General features: G+C 37.4%; 1 protein-coding gene across 9 annotated transcripts in view; it reads right to left on the bottom strand.

Moving 5' to 3' along the window:
- The window catches only part of LOC117208264, a 392,468-nt gene that overhangs the window by 34,426 nt on the left and 342,904 nt on the right, over positions 1–15,138 (bottom strand). For all 9 annotated transcript variants that reach the window (XR_004487654.1, XM_033449295.1, XM_033449298.1 and 6 more), the window contains one exon: positions 8,605–8,738. Coding sequence is in view for 8 of the 9 variants with exons in the window: in XM_033449295.1 (XP_033305186.1) it covers positions 8,605–8,738 (134 nt within the window). In the remaining variant the exon portion in view is untranslated. The remainder of the gene's footprint in view (positions 1–8,604; positions 8,739–15,138) is intronic.

The following is a 15,138-nucleotide window of genomic DNA, read 5'->3' as shown; positions in this document are numbered from 1 at the left end:
CAGCAGATACCAGACACGATTGATCGCGATAGATCTTCCACTTTGCAATTTCTATGACTTTACAGCGGCTCATGAAAGTATCTGAGTAGTTACGGTAAGAAACTTTTCTATATAAATATATTGTGCGTGATATACAAAATAATTTGAAATTTCACTAACTAAAATGATTGTCACGATTATATTGATTGAATTTGAAACCAAATGTATATAGAAGTTACAAGATATTTATTGCAAACATACATTTAATAACAAATTAGTATAATTGTGAATACTCATTTTAAACATACAACGAGTGTCAAGTATAGTCCCATTGAGTAATGAATAATAACGACTATTTAAATCAATATCTTTGTAGCTTTGATGTATATTTACAGATTCGTTTCAAATTTTACTAATGTAATAATGATAGTCGAGTTCTACTTTATAGATCAAGTAAAAAATTTCCTACAAATATTCGAATACTTTGTGAGGGTCTGTATGTGATTTTATGTTAAATAGGGCTTGAAAATTATCGTGTTTCTTTTTTATCTTTTTTCTTTTGTTATATTATATGTGGTAAGATTATTTGTCTGGTATTGTCGATAATTTTGGGATCTCAAGATCTAAAGGGAGTTTAGACATCTGGCATTCATAAAGACCTAAGACTTACCAGGATCTTAGGAACGTTGAATATTTCAGAGTTTCCATGGACCTCGTATTCTGAAACCCTGCCAAATTCTCAAGATTTTCAGAAATTTCTAATATCTCCGGGAACCTTGAAACCCACGAGACTTCTAAGGCCTCAGGATTTCAGGGATCTAGAAATCTTTCAAACTACCTAATGGTCTCGAGACCCTTGAAATGCTACGAATCACTCTGTCGCCGTAATACTTTCTGAAACCTTTACATTTTACATATGTATACCTTCCTGAGCCGTATCATCCATTTTCAAGAACCTACACTCATCGGACTCGGATATCTATTATCCAAATTCTGTACATCTGTATCCGTTGGAAACGTAAACCGGTTTATGTACTGAGACGAAACTTTTGTTCCATTTTGCAAGAGAATGATTAGGTTCCGGAGTATGTTTCTTACGACACCTTTTCTGCGCTATTTCGAATATCAGCAGGCTATTCGTATCGCACATCTTTGCTCTCTCAATGATTGATCTACTCTAACGTCTTCTGCTTTGACATTTTTTATAAGATGAAATAAAAAGTTTGAAATTTCCAAGTCAAGGCCAGATCTACACCGATTGAAAAAAAGATTCATACACAAACAGACCATATACAGGAATATTTAATTAAATTGTTTCCTATTTATTGTTCCATTGTCTTGGTATCTAAAATCGATCCTGTAAACAGCGTCTACATCTTTTATTTGCAGCCTCTGTACGACCCAAACTTCCTCTCGTATTCGAATCTTTTCCCGCATTCGATTAACAAAATCAAACGCAACACGAACAAAGTACGCAGGTTTTACGCGAGTCTACGAGAACGCAATGTATATCCTCGGGGAAGGTCTGTGAGATTCCCATGCAATTTCAAGTACGCTTCACACTGTTCTCCAAGTTCAAAACTGCATTTTAACGAGACGCGTCTCTATTACGCATCTTAGTCTATAGTGGGTATCGCTGCTTTCAAGCTAAATGCTTTCATGTTTGTTAAGAGTTTCGCTGATTCCATGGCCCTTCGCCGAATTCGTAGATATCGTCGCGCCGTGAAGTTTCTAGTAGCTGTTTGCAGCGCTGTCATACTCGAGGCATATGCTTCGCACTTAGATCAGCCGACGTGCCATTCGTGCGAGACGAGCCATTTTCATGAATATTCTTGCGCAGACGAGCTTTATATACATTCGTATTACTGATGTTGTCTCGATAAGAGAATGGACATTACGTTACACTCTGTATTTAATTTTCCTTTCTATGAAGATAAACCTCAACAAATCAAAAAATGAAACAAATATAGAGAATTTTTAACTTATCTATAAACATTCCCGTTTGCTTGATTTCTGAATTTCATTGGATAAAGAAAATATCGATTTGATGTTTAATCGTCTCAAAATTTTGGAGAGTCATTACAATTGACGACCATTGATCATCAAAGTCGTTTCAGGGTCATAAGGTGTTACAAAAGTCATTTCACTGGCAGTCAGGATCGTTACATGATTACACAGATTTATATCGAGGTCGTGTCATTGCTAAGTTACAGCACTAGGCACTGAAGCCTTACTATTAGTATTCAAGGACATTCAGAGACCTCCAAAAGTCATCGAAATCGTATTATTGACATCTAAAGTCACTTGAAAAGCACATATAATTTTATGCTTTATTTGTAAAAATATATACGGACATTTATGAGCGAAGCTTATTCCAGTAATGTTTTCTCAAAGTACAGAGTTTAAGAATCTTGAAATTTTTCAGGGTCCAATGGATTACATTGTGAAGAAGTATTAAAAATGGCACGAGCATACCAGCGATCCAATCGACATAACGTTATTGTCCGGCAAGGGGCCAAGAAGTTCCTTAATAAAATTCAAACTTCCACGATATAATGCGTAACCGTCCCGATTTTCGGAGGCTATTGGCGACGGGAAATACGATACCGGTGCCAAATGGGGTTGGCGATAAAAATTCGTTTCGCCGGCTGGGAATAGCATCGCGCAGAAATCGTAAGGAGACGTGCTTACATGCCAAAAGACGGGAAAACGCGAAATACGCTCTTATCGATGAAATTTCATCTGGACGTTTCTGACTGAATCCATTCCTCAACTTATGTCACTATATTCAAAATGTCTTTATGTATGCCAGCTCGCGAAACCAACATTTCCCCCTAAAGTATGAAATCTTTCTTCGTATCTATGGTCACGAGAATCGTTACAAATTTCCTCAGATCGTAAGAGCAGAAGATTGTAGAGCCCCTTCGATCTATTTGATCAAAGATCAGCGAATCAGAATTAAAACAAGTCAGATTTTTAGAACATACAGATATTGAAATCGCGATATCTATGGTTATCGCGAATGATAACTGTAATTTTCTGGTTTCTCTTCTTCGAAGTTCCTCTTCTTTGTTTTTCGACGAGAATACGTCTATTCAAGTTTCATTAGGTTTTGCCTTTTAGCGTTAAGTATAAATACACTACTGGTTTAAAGCTTGGAAAATACTATTTGCACGTTTCATTAAATCCAAGAATTTTACGGGAAAACTATTATCTTAGAAATTTTATTCAAACATCTATCGCGATAAACGAGGTTATTATCCATGTCTACGATATTAATTTCGAATTAATAGCAAAAGCAGCTGGAGAGAATCTTGCGCAATTGAATTAATATCAACGCTTTTTCTTGCTTATAGATGCAATTTTCCTCGATGACGCGTTCCCTGCACAGTTATCGTATCTTTCTAGCATTAGCATAACCATAATCCACTCGCAGCTGAAATGACGTGCAAAGGGCATCGAGAAGTCGTGGTGCATCTGCGTTTGTGCAACCGGGATAGCGTGAGAAGCGCATCGACGCTTTTGTTGCGAGCACGCACAATGCTTTGTTGTCTCGCTTCTCGTGGCATTCTGCCATAAGCAACCCCTTCGCAGAATCGACCCTGTCCCGTTTCCGAGATGCGTTCGACGTGACTCGAGTCGAGGGGTAGATCCCATGGCTCCGCCTTAACGTGCTCTTCTGTCTGCTTGGCTAGCCTCGTTTCTCGCCAAACACGCGTTCCAGTCTTCGTTTTTTTATTGCTCCAATGACAATGTGCATGCTGGCCAAGGATCGTTGTCTGATATTTCCGTAGGTATTTCTGACATAAATGCGATATGGCTCAAGGTAAGGAGAAAGAGTATGTCTTTTCGTGGTGTGAGTTTGAGGGTGTATAAACGGAATCGTTATCATTCCTTGATAGAAGATGTAATAAATGCAAGTTTTCATAATAGCGACAGTAGATTTTAGTAATCTAATATCAGTCGTGTTGTGTCGACCTTTGCAGAGGCGAATAAAAAAAATTCTTATCAATTTCGATCTTTTCTGAAGCATTCATGTTTTTTAAGATTTCAATTTCCTCTAAGAAGATTTTTTAATGTAATTTAATTCATATTAAGTTCATGGCTAATCTGGTTTTTGTAAGTGACGAGTTTAAATTACCGACAAATAGATGCCCATTTCCAGCTGAAAAGCACTAGGACACCTTTCATTTTTAATTCAACTTTTACTAATATTTGATGCACATTATGAGCATTAAATTGTACGAATTTTTTAGTAAGATTCTTAATATGAATTAATGTAATCAATTCACTTTATATCTTATTCCCCATATAAAGTATAAACTTTTGAAAGAATCATATTGCTCATACAATAACCTAATATTTCACATCAGCTACAAAAATTATCTTCAAAGGATTTTCCAATAAAAAGTGTAATTACTTGCTTTTATTACTTAATCCGACTAATAAAAATTTCACAAAAGATCAGTGTCGACGTCATTTTCTGACTTGGAAGATTTCTTTAATTTAATTCGTAAGTATACGGCCAGCAGACGCATCGATTAAAATTTTGCAATTCAATAGGCTGTTTACGCGGCATTTGCGCGGGAGTACAATCGAACGCGGGAATTAAATTTTAATCATTTATGGGAGAACCGGGATACGCGGCGGTCCTTTAACGTTGTATTTTACACCGCACTTAATACCCTATTTAACGCTTGCTTTCGTGTAATTGGACATGACTAATGAATTGCAGATAATTAAGCAATTATTCGATTCCTGCGAATCATTGCAGTCGACTGCGTCATTAACGAGCTCGCCAAGTCAGCTTCTTCTTCTTTTTGTCTCATTTATCTTCAAATGAATTTGCGATTAACTATTGTAGCGGAAACGAAGAAATCGACGACCCCTCGAATCTTACGCAGTAATAATGTTCGTCGCGATGGGAATATAATTTATTGGCTAGTCGTTATATCGGCTTACATGTTGTCAGGCATGAAATAAGGAATCGATAAGATTCGTTAATGGACTGATTTAATTTATCTCTTATCACTGATCACGAATATAAGAGACATAGGAAGATACAGGAAAATCGTTACATAAGATCGTTTGATTAATGGTAAAATGACCCGAACACATTGTACTGGAGATTATATGAAGTTTGTACGATATTGTAATTTTCTTTTACAATTATCGAATATCCTTAACCCCTTCGCTACGGACAACGTATACATTTCTGTATAAAAGTCTTAGGACGACTTTCAATTTTAGTAAGAGTTTAGTATTTGATAGGAATTATGATGTTACACCTATTTTTTGATAAAATCTGATTAAATTGACTGGGTATGTATATGTATTGTTGAGAATTGTGGATCTTAATCGCCGAAATAAAAGTAAAGGAACACTACGGTTACACTTAGAATTCATATTAAAATAGTTTTAGATTTATTTAATAAACGATTCCCAGGATCTTCGTCGATACACATTTGCACGCGTCTCAGCACTTTCTTTATCTCATCTTTATTTGTCTCTCTTCTATATCACGCTGCTAAGGGAACAATTACATTCATCTGCTTTTCGAGACGCTGTGCACACACATACTTCCATACACTCACATTCACATACGTGTGTCACTACTACGCGGCTAATTTAGTCTAGCACACAAAATTATACATATCTCAATATGTATATATTTATAGATAGTAACTAATAGAAATATTAAATAATATTATTATATAATATCAATTGTTAAAGGCGTATGTATACGTTGTCTATGATGTAGAATAGTATTAATGTTTCTACGGTTTAAACGCAGCGAAAGGTTAAAGGTCTTACATTCAATACAATCTTCGAAGACAACGTTTCCAACTTCGTTCGCGAACGTGATCCTTCAATAAAACGAACAACCACTATGATTTAACGTCACAGTACCAGCTTCCGATATCCGGTGTAATATATCCGGTTGATAGCATTTCCGACGGCGAGATTTGTCATCGAGAAAGGTTCCGATATGAAAGAATTATCGCCGACCTCTTATCTCGTAGGCATACGTTATCCATAAACCTTATTCCAATAGAAAGAATTCAACAATTTTTCATATTATTACGATCTACTCCCAAGGTCAAAATTGTGAAGATAGATATACAGAGAGAAAAGAAGAGAATTAATTTTATTACATTAAACTGATGAGATTCTTATTATAATATGGAATATATAGATTTTTTATAGTCTAACGTTTCGAATGAAATATCATCCTCAAATGTTTTGATAATTCCCTAATAATTTTTCAGATTTACTTAGATTTTCACAAGCGCCTTGATATTTCTGAACGGGGATGTATACATTTTTCTTTGTATTTAATTCCATCAAAGAATGTTACTCGTATAAAAAATCTATTATTACCATTTATGAACAGTCTTAATATTTATGAGCAGACGCGTATATATTCCTCGTTGTATTTAATTTTATTAACGAACGTTATCCGTACGATAAATACCAGTAATTATTATTATTATTTCGAATACTCGTATATCGAAACTATGCTCGAGCAACCCTCGAACGATGGGGTTAAAAACTCGAAACATTCCATGAGCAGCGGATGATGCATCGTGCAAACACTTGAATCCCTCGAAACGTTCGATGAACGCGGACACAACGCTAATCTACGTAGCACGGTGAAACGATCGTGTGAAACAAATGTGTAAATGTTAGCCAAGGTAAAATTTCCGCAGCCCACCGCGTTCGATTCGCACCGTAGTTTGGCCGAGAAGGGAAAACTTGTAATCTCGATACAACGCTGCGATAATACGTTCGCGAGGGAGGTTTTGGCCGGTTCGAGATATGTTATTGGAAGGACGCCAATATCGATGATTTACCATGAAATCCGGTAGTTATTGCGTGGGAAACGCGGTCGCATTATTTATACGTTATATCGAGTCGATACTTTTCCGGCGAGCTGTGCACGGGAAATAAAGCGCTGTCTGTGGCTCGATGAAATAAGCGATTTTCGCGAACCCGTGCACACATGCACATATATACGCGTGTATAGATACATTTACGTAGAGAGGAAGGCAAAGGAAGGAGAAATCGATGTCGAACAAGCGTCTCGAATTATTACCGGATGTTTGGCAACCGCATCGATTTGCAGGCCTGGTTTCTCTTTTCCTGTCTATCGATGGGAAACGTGGATCCCTGCATAAACGAAGTTGCACCGAGTTGTGCTCTCCCAGGGTTACGGGAGACCTTGTTCTCTTCTGACGGTAGAATATATAGGGTGATAAAGTATTAGAAGCTATCTTCTTCGAAAGCACCGCAGATACCGAATTGAATTTGTCGACGAATTATGAGTTTATTGTTTTCCTCGCTTCGTAGTAATTTTATACTGCGCTTTAAAAAATTCTCTATGTTGATGAATCTATTCAATTAACGGCCAGCACGTCGTATCTCGTCGCTCCTGTATCGTAACTAATTCGTCGATATAATTAATGTCTGTAAAGCTTTTTACATTTTTAATGACTTTAATAGAGAATTAAACGAATCAAAATATTTTTATTCTTATTACATATTATGTAATTTTTCGTTATGCTCATAATTCGCAATAGTTAAGCTTCAAGAACATGAAGCTCTTCGTATTCGTATTTGTTTGTCTTAAATAGGTCAGAGGGGTTAACCTTTCACTCTGTATAAAATTCTGGGGTGAGTGTTTATGGAATGGCATATTAAGTTTGCGTTATTCGTTATGCTGCACTTTATGTATAAATATATTTACGTATATATATATGTCAAAATATTTGTAAAGTTAATTTTGGTCAGAATTTAGATTTAATTGGCAACAGGGGGATTTTTCAATTAATGTAGTTGATGCACGAGCACACTTGAAATAGATAGAAAATTACTGAAAGCACGTATTCGCTTCGAACTCGAGTAGACCAATTTATATTCCGTATGCATATGTATTTTTCCATAGGGCTGGTTCAAGCGTTTTTTTACTATGTACAACATGAACGTGTTTTAATTAAATTGGTTGAACGTGTTGTACAAACGTTGCAGACGGGGAAAATAAAAAATTAATCGATACTGCAATGAAATTGGAATTTTTTATTTCGACTAGATTTTGATAAACGAAATAGTTTTTAAATCTGGTATCTTGTAATCTATAGACTGAATTTTTAGGATATTAATAAAAAATATATCCACAACAAACTGATTCAATTTTCGTATGAACATTTTATGGGAAAAATATGATGGGTCACATTTTCTGTTTATTATATGACAATAATGCTAAAACCCAGTACTTTGTTAACCAAAAATACATTACCAAAACTATCTTTTTATTAAATTTGTTTATTGGATTCTCTTGAAAAATATTTATTTGTCAAAAAATATTGGCTATCACATATTATACATGTATTAGGTATACCATTAATATTTTCATAAATCTTCATCAATTTATCATCTATTAATAAATGACTTATATTTTCAGATCAAATATGTTGTGTTTCTCCTTAATCATATTATGTCAAAGTACATTATATTATTATCTTACCTTTCATCATCAAATAATATAGAAATCAGAAAATTAACGAAAGTGTACATAACGTATCATTCTTCTGTAATTGTCATATATAATATAGAATGTTTTCTTACCTGGCCAGTTCTCTCTGAAGGTGATGAACCCTGGAGCGTGCTCTTTCAGCTTCAGCCGTAGCTTCGCGTACCCGAGCTTCGGCTTCCATTCGTTGTCGTCGTTCGCGTTCCACATCTCGTTGCGTAGCCTCTCTCTGTAACAAACGAATTAGTGTTTTCTATCAGTCAACGTAACGATTCTTGTTCCCGCTCTGGAGACATCTTTTTAATTTTCACGCAGAAAAATCAAGCATCTAATGAAAGTAAACACAAGTACATATTTCCCTTCATCTTCTCGAGCGAATCTATTCAATCCCCATTGAGCCAGTTCTTCTCCAGCGTCGTCCAGCAACGTCCCACTGCCCTCCATACCGATCATCAAGAACCCTTATTCATGTGCAAATTTATTTCACTTCAAGACCATTGATCTCATCATGGATGCACTGAAACGTGCACGTTTTTATCCATGTCTCTATCTCTGCAGATGTTCATCAGGCGAACGCGATTCGCTCCCCTCGTTCATGATAATTTTCAATGCTGCTTCCACCCCTTCAAGACTCTGCTGAGTTTTATGCATCGTGAACGCTTTTCGACTCGAACGAGCATAAGCGAGCAAATTTATCGCCGACTCCACAGGACGCGAAATGAATCGTAAAAAAAAGAAGAAGAAAGAAGTTTGCCGAGGAAGTAAAATATCGGACAGTAGTCTGTCAGGCAAATACGACCTATTTACGATCTCTTTTCCGTTAGAAAATGTTCGTGTATATCGACAATGGGACTTTGGCTTCCGGCGACGTCACGTTAGTTCAGAATTTGTCGATTTCGATTTTATTTTCAGTGGGAAGTCTCGGCTATTGGAGAGTGAAAACTCGGGCTAGTAGGGAGGAAGGCAAATCGAACGAGAATTGTTTACGCGGTTGCGCGATTGATTCGATCAGAGATGGACATTCGTGTTAGAGGATTTTATGTTGGAATTAATTTCGCTCGGATTATCGACTGGAACGAACCTGAATTGATTCATCGTGGATTAATGGCTCGATCTTCTTCGTTTCCTTTTCTTTGTAAATTTTGGAATTAAGATTTGCGTTAATTGACAGTATTTGTAACTTGAATGGCACATGAAAGGATAGATGCATGTCCGTGTAGAAGAAAATGGGACAAAGTTTCAAACGCTTGTTACTACGAAGATTATGTTTATGCGTTTATGCATTTATGCATTTGCGGAAAATTTAAATATATAGAATGTATTCTTATTATATTCTTAAATCACGCGAATATGTAAAATAGTATTTAGAGAACGCAAGAGGATTTGAATTTTTCATAGAAAAAATGTTCACAAGTATCCTTTGTTTTTTATATTAAAATGAAACATTATTATAATACTTTTACGTTAAACAGAGATAGGTCAAATATGCTGACTTTTATACAATGATTGTTCCGATCATATTTCAAGTTATTCGTAACTCGAACCATATGCAAGCTTCTTTGAATTTGCACGACACAATCTCCACCACATTATTTTCACCAAGAACCAAAAGACAACCACGAAAGTTTCGGGGGTATCGAACATTTTCTTGATTAAGCTCGGTCCGATCGAGCAGAACGACCCGATAAAGCCAGGATGGTCGGCGTAGGAAGACAAAAGAAAAAAGAAAGACGGAAGAGAATGGAAGGGAGCTCGTCGATCTTCGGCCTGGCCGCTGGGAGGAATTATTCATGAATTTAAATCGAAGCGTTGCACGGTACATTGATTGCACCCTTTCGATTCTGAGCGCGGCTACAGCCTTCGTCTATGCTTCTGCTGCGAATCCGCTGGCTGTCCTATCAATAATTGCGCTCGACGAATGTGCCGAAAGCAGTATTTCACGCGATTTAACTCAATGTGCCCGCCGCGACTATCGACGTCGATAATAAATTGCCAGAACCGGTGGAACTTGGAAAATGCGCGACGAACCGCACTCGTATTGGTCCCAACTCCAACCAAACGAGTTTTAAACCGTCCTCCCGGCCTCTTCGATGTTTCAATTTCGTTGGATGTTCGAGAAATTTCCTCGGAATTCCGTTATTTTGTTTGTCAGGTTTTAGTGGATACGTTCGTTCCAGGAAAAGACCACATCGCTTTTTTCTCGTCGGATAGGACATACCGGTGTCTCAGGCCGAGTTCCTTGAAAGGCTGCAGAGAGTAAGTTGCTTGATCTATTTGTCGAAATGAAATTCTTCGAGTTTGGATTCTTTTAGATTTTTGTAGAAAAGAGACGGGTAGGATAAATGTTATTACGAAGCATTCTCTCGATATCAGGAAGGTTAAATATCTTCGAGTATTGGAACTGTTATTAGGTTTGCACGTAACTCAGTCAAGATTTGTACCTCGTTTGAGCGTTTTACAAATTTTTGTTATCAAAGCAATTCGGTCAATTGCTTGCCAACTGTTACAAATAACGATCGCGTTGTTTTATCATTGAAATATTTCTTAAGTTTGAGAAAAATATAAGATGCGTGATATTTGGCATATCTTCTACGCTGTCTGCCATGTTCCGATTTGAAACGGGAGGATTTGACAGTCTTCTTGCTCGTTGAAAGGAAATCCAGTTTGACACATAAACGCGTATTACGCGCAGGATTAATTCACTGTACATATTCACGATGAATTGTGTCGATCGTTTAAAATCTAATCTACACTACGACAACGAATCAAACGTGCTTTGTATCTTACAGCCCGGTCAAACCTCTTCTTCATCCCCGAATTCATTTAATCCTACAAAGAACACCGAATACTACAGCATTCTTATCTTCCCTTGTCTCGATCTTTCAGATCCTCCGATTTCACTAGTAGTTTGCCAGACGAAGAAAATTCAATCTTGCAGGAAATTCGACGCTCTCTAGATCGAACACAAGCGGAGAATTAAACCGGGCCGCGCTTAAAGTCATCGCGATCGAAATAGGTGGCGGTCCATTAAGCGGAGTCAGGTGAAAGGCGTTTAGTCGAGGGTCGAAACGGGAGATATCGCGGAATACAATCTGGTAAAAGCCGAGTGACCACCGCGTACGGGGCTTAAGGGATGCTTCGATCGGATTTATGGAGCCTTAAATCCCGACGAACGTTCTTCTCCCTCGTTGTGCTATTCTTCTTTTTCGGGGGGTGGCCACTCGTCGAGACGTAATGCGATCTTGTCCTTTTTCGGCTGCCAGTCGACGGAAACGCCGCCATTGCAAGGCTTTGAAGGAAGCACAGGCCAACCGAGGTTACTTTTGACTTCGTAACTCTGTCTTTTCTATAATTTAAAGAGGATTTAAATGGATGCGAATATAAAAGCTGGAAAGCTTTCGTATTGAGTTTCATGTAGAGATTTTTCAAAGGCTTAGGATCATTTACCTTTCTATTATTTTGAGGAAGATTTATTATGCTATCGTGAAATAATATATGATAGTGTATTATATCACAAGCGATATTGTTTTAGAAGATTTCAATAGAAAAGTAATATTTGTGTTGGTGACACATCGATGATTGCTTAAACTATTTCAGCTATTACGCGTATTATGCGATCTCTTAAGCGTTAAATAATATCGTTTGGAAGGTGTTTCCATCGAAAAATAACAATACTTGTGTGCACTTTTCAGCGATTGTATAATGATGATTATTTAGAAGGATCGTTTGAATTTTACAGAATTCAATTTCATTAAGATCAGGTATGTGGTTTCAGAAGAATTAACTCTTTGCAGGTTGAACAGCGTTCGACATTTCACTGTAACTGATATATCGGAGACTTTGTTTCTTGGTTTCTCGATAAAATCACGTTCGTGTGGAAACGAAGCGAGGCATTGAAATTGCGGAACACAGGGAGCAAAAATTAAGGAATACAGTAGCAGTGTCCGTGAGAGAGAGCTTAACGTATTCTAAAAGGAACGGCATTGCTTACACAACGAGTAAGGTGGGCACGTCGATCGATAACCGCATGTGAGTTTCATTCGAGACACGTGCGTCACGTAAAAAATTTACGTTCCTAACGAGATTCAGCGATGAGCTGTCTCAATGGCGTATCGAAAGGATTCATCGATAGATTAACAAGCTTTCGACCGTCTTAACAATCTTTCTTGTACACGTTTTATTTACATCGACCGACATTTTTTTTCTTTCTTTCTTTTCTTCTTCTAGGCTGTAGTCACAACTTGGAAAATAGATATGAAATCTTTGATGTTAATTTTTACGAAAATATGATTCATAATCTAATTCCTCGAACATTTGTACTCGATCATTTATCACGGAAAGGTTCATTTATATACCCGTTCCTTAAATACGATTACTACATCATCAATCACAAAAGAGTTATTTCTCATGTTCATCCCTTCTTCTTTGCCAGCCTTATAATACGCATAACATGATATAATGCTATATAAGCTTGTAGTACTTAGGCTACACTCCTCCTTAATACCTTCTACGAAATTTCTTCCTTGAAATATGGACATAACATAATATATATGTGTCGAAACACTTTATATAATGATGCAATTAATTTTATCCATAAAAAGTCAAACCATTTCTGCACTATGAACGAGCCAACTTAATTCCTTCACGTATTCATTAGCAACTAGCTCCGAGCCTGTCATGTTTCCGCTAACATCCAGTTCCGTTCCTAACTTAATACTCTCGGTAATTATATTCATTCGCCTTAAAATTCCAAATTTCTTATTTATTCGCTAATCTCTTAAACACAGTACAACGTTTCAATTCACTTCATCGTATTAACATTCTCGATTTAATTACGAATAAATTCACTTCGCAAGTTCCAATAAGTTGCAATAATCTTTCGCTTTTCACTCAAAGCATGTGACTCTTCCATGTGCCTCATAATATTAGCAATCTTAATCTAACTACGAATAATTTTCGTTACCAAAAATCTCCAAAGTCCTATTTTTCTATCGCCAATACGTACCAGGAAGCTTTTCCCTTTAATACAAAGCGACGCACTCCTCGCAACCCAGGTTTTCCATACGCCTGATAATTTAAATATTTTTAATATAAATGCGAATAAATTCAGTTATCGAAAATCTCCAAAACCCACTTTTCTATCACCGATACACCCCAGGAACATTTTTCCTCTAACAACAAGCGATAAACTCTTCTCGTAACTCAGCTCTCCCATTCGTCTCGTGATATAAGTAGATATTCCTAATTGAACTTAATTATCAAAAATCTCGAGAATCCCATCTTTCTATCACCAATACGTCCCAGGAACATTTCCTTCTTAACGCAAAGCGACACACTCTTCGCAACCTAGCCACGCAGCTCTTCCATTCACCTCGTTGTATTAGTATTCTTGGTTTTTCGGCGGGCAGGACGCGGCGTCGCGTCTGTTCAAAGTCCCCGGTGACTCAGTGCGTGCACGCGTTCGTTTCATTCGAAGCACGTGCGAGCCGCGAGGAAGCTGCGAGTGGACCTCCACGTTGGACCGTCGACGTTGGCTCGAGTTAAAAGGGTTCCCGATATGTTTCGAGGGCTCGTTGATCGAGTGACAAATTATTAATGAGATTCGCCAATGATAGCGCGTACGCGTATTGGAGAAACGCGTGGAGGGCTGAATAATTCAGAATGCGAGCAAATTCTCGGCCACGATCGGATTTCTAGCTACTTGTACGCGAGGGGATCGTCGTTTTCAGAGGGAAAGTAAAAGCTGGAAAGGCAGGTGAGTGGTCGTGGCGCAAAGGGATTGATAGCTGGGTCACGTGCCACTGATCCTCACCTCTCGTCGTTGGGAAAGCAATCGCGATAAATCTTGCAGGCTCCTTCGCGCCTTCTAGGAGAATGTTGCCCTATGGGGACGTAACTGTGCCATAGTTGTTTTATTACGACACGTATCGAGTCAATTATCTGCCCTTTTTAAATGACAGAGGATGTGTTACGAAGTTGGTCATCGTCTGATTGCCTGTGGTGAGTCGTTCGACGTAATTTGGAAGACCCAGTTTTTAGCGAATGGATTTTGTATTTTTGTCTTTAGTATGCGTTTGATAATTGCCTGAACGGTACAAATGTCATTCTGCGAGGTTTTCCAGTAGAGAAATTATAAAAACGCGAATTTCTTTTCTCTTATGACGATGTCGTATAAACATAGGATCGTCGTTATTTTAGAAACATGAATTATAGAGAAACCAAGAATAGAGTTACGAGAGTTATTAGTTATTCTTATGGAATAAGAATAGAAAAATAACATATGTATTTCATACAAATACCAATGACTTGTCCAAATCAAAATATCAAAACTACATAGATATCTATAAGATCATGAAAAATGAAAAAAATCAATTTTTCTCTTCAAACATTATCAAACACACCGTACACATCCATACAATCCTCGAATTGCAAAAAGAATTACTCTCGAAAACAAAGATTCCACGCATCGCGTTTCACTTAACAGAAAAAGAAGCTAAATTCGTGGCGCAGATGTGAATTATAAAAGCTGGTGTCAAACACCGGACACGTATCAAAGGTAGCCACGACAAACAATCGCGGTACGAGCACAACTGTGCAAACAAGATAATTAACACCTCTCGACCTCGGCA

This window comes from Bombus bifarius, unplaced genomic scaffold (genome assembly GCF_011952205.1).
Source record: "Bombus bifarius isolate JDL3187 unplaced genomic scaffold, Bbif_JDL3187 scf7180000008058, whole genome shotgun sequence".
Classification (NCBI taxonomy): domain Eukaryota; kingdom Metazoa; phylum Arthropoda; class Insecta; order Hymenoptera; family Apidae; genus Bombus; species Bombus bifarius.
The sequence above is the reverse complement of the archived record's forward strand: the minus strand, read 5'-3'. Positions and strand labels throughout refer to the sequence as shown.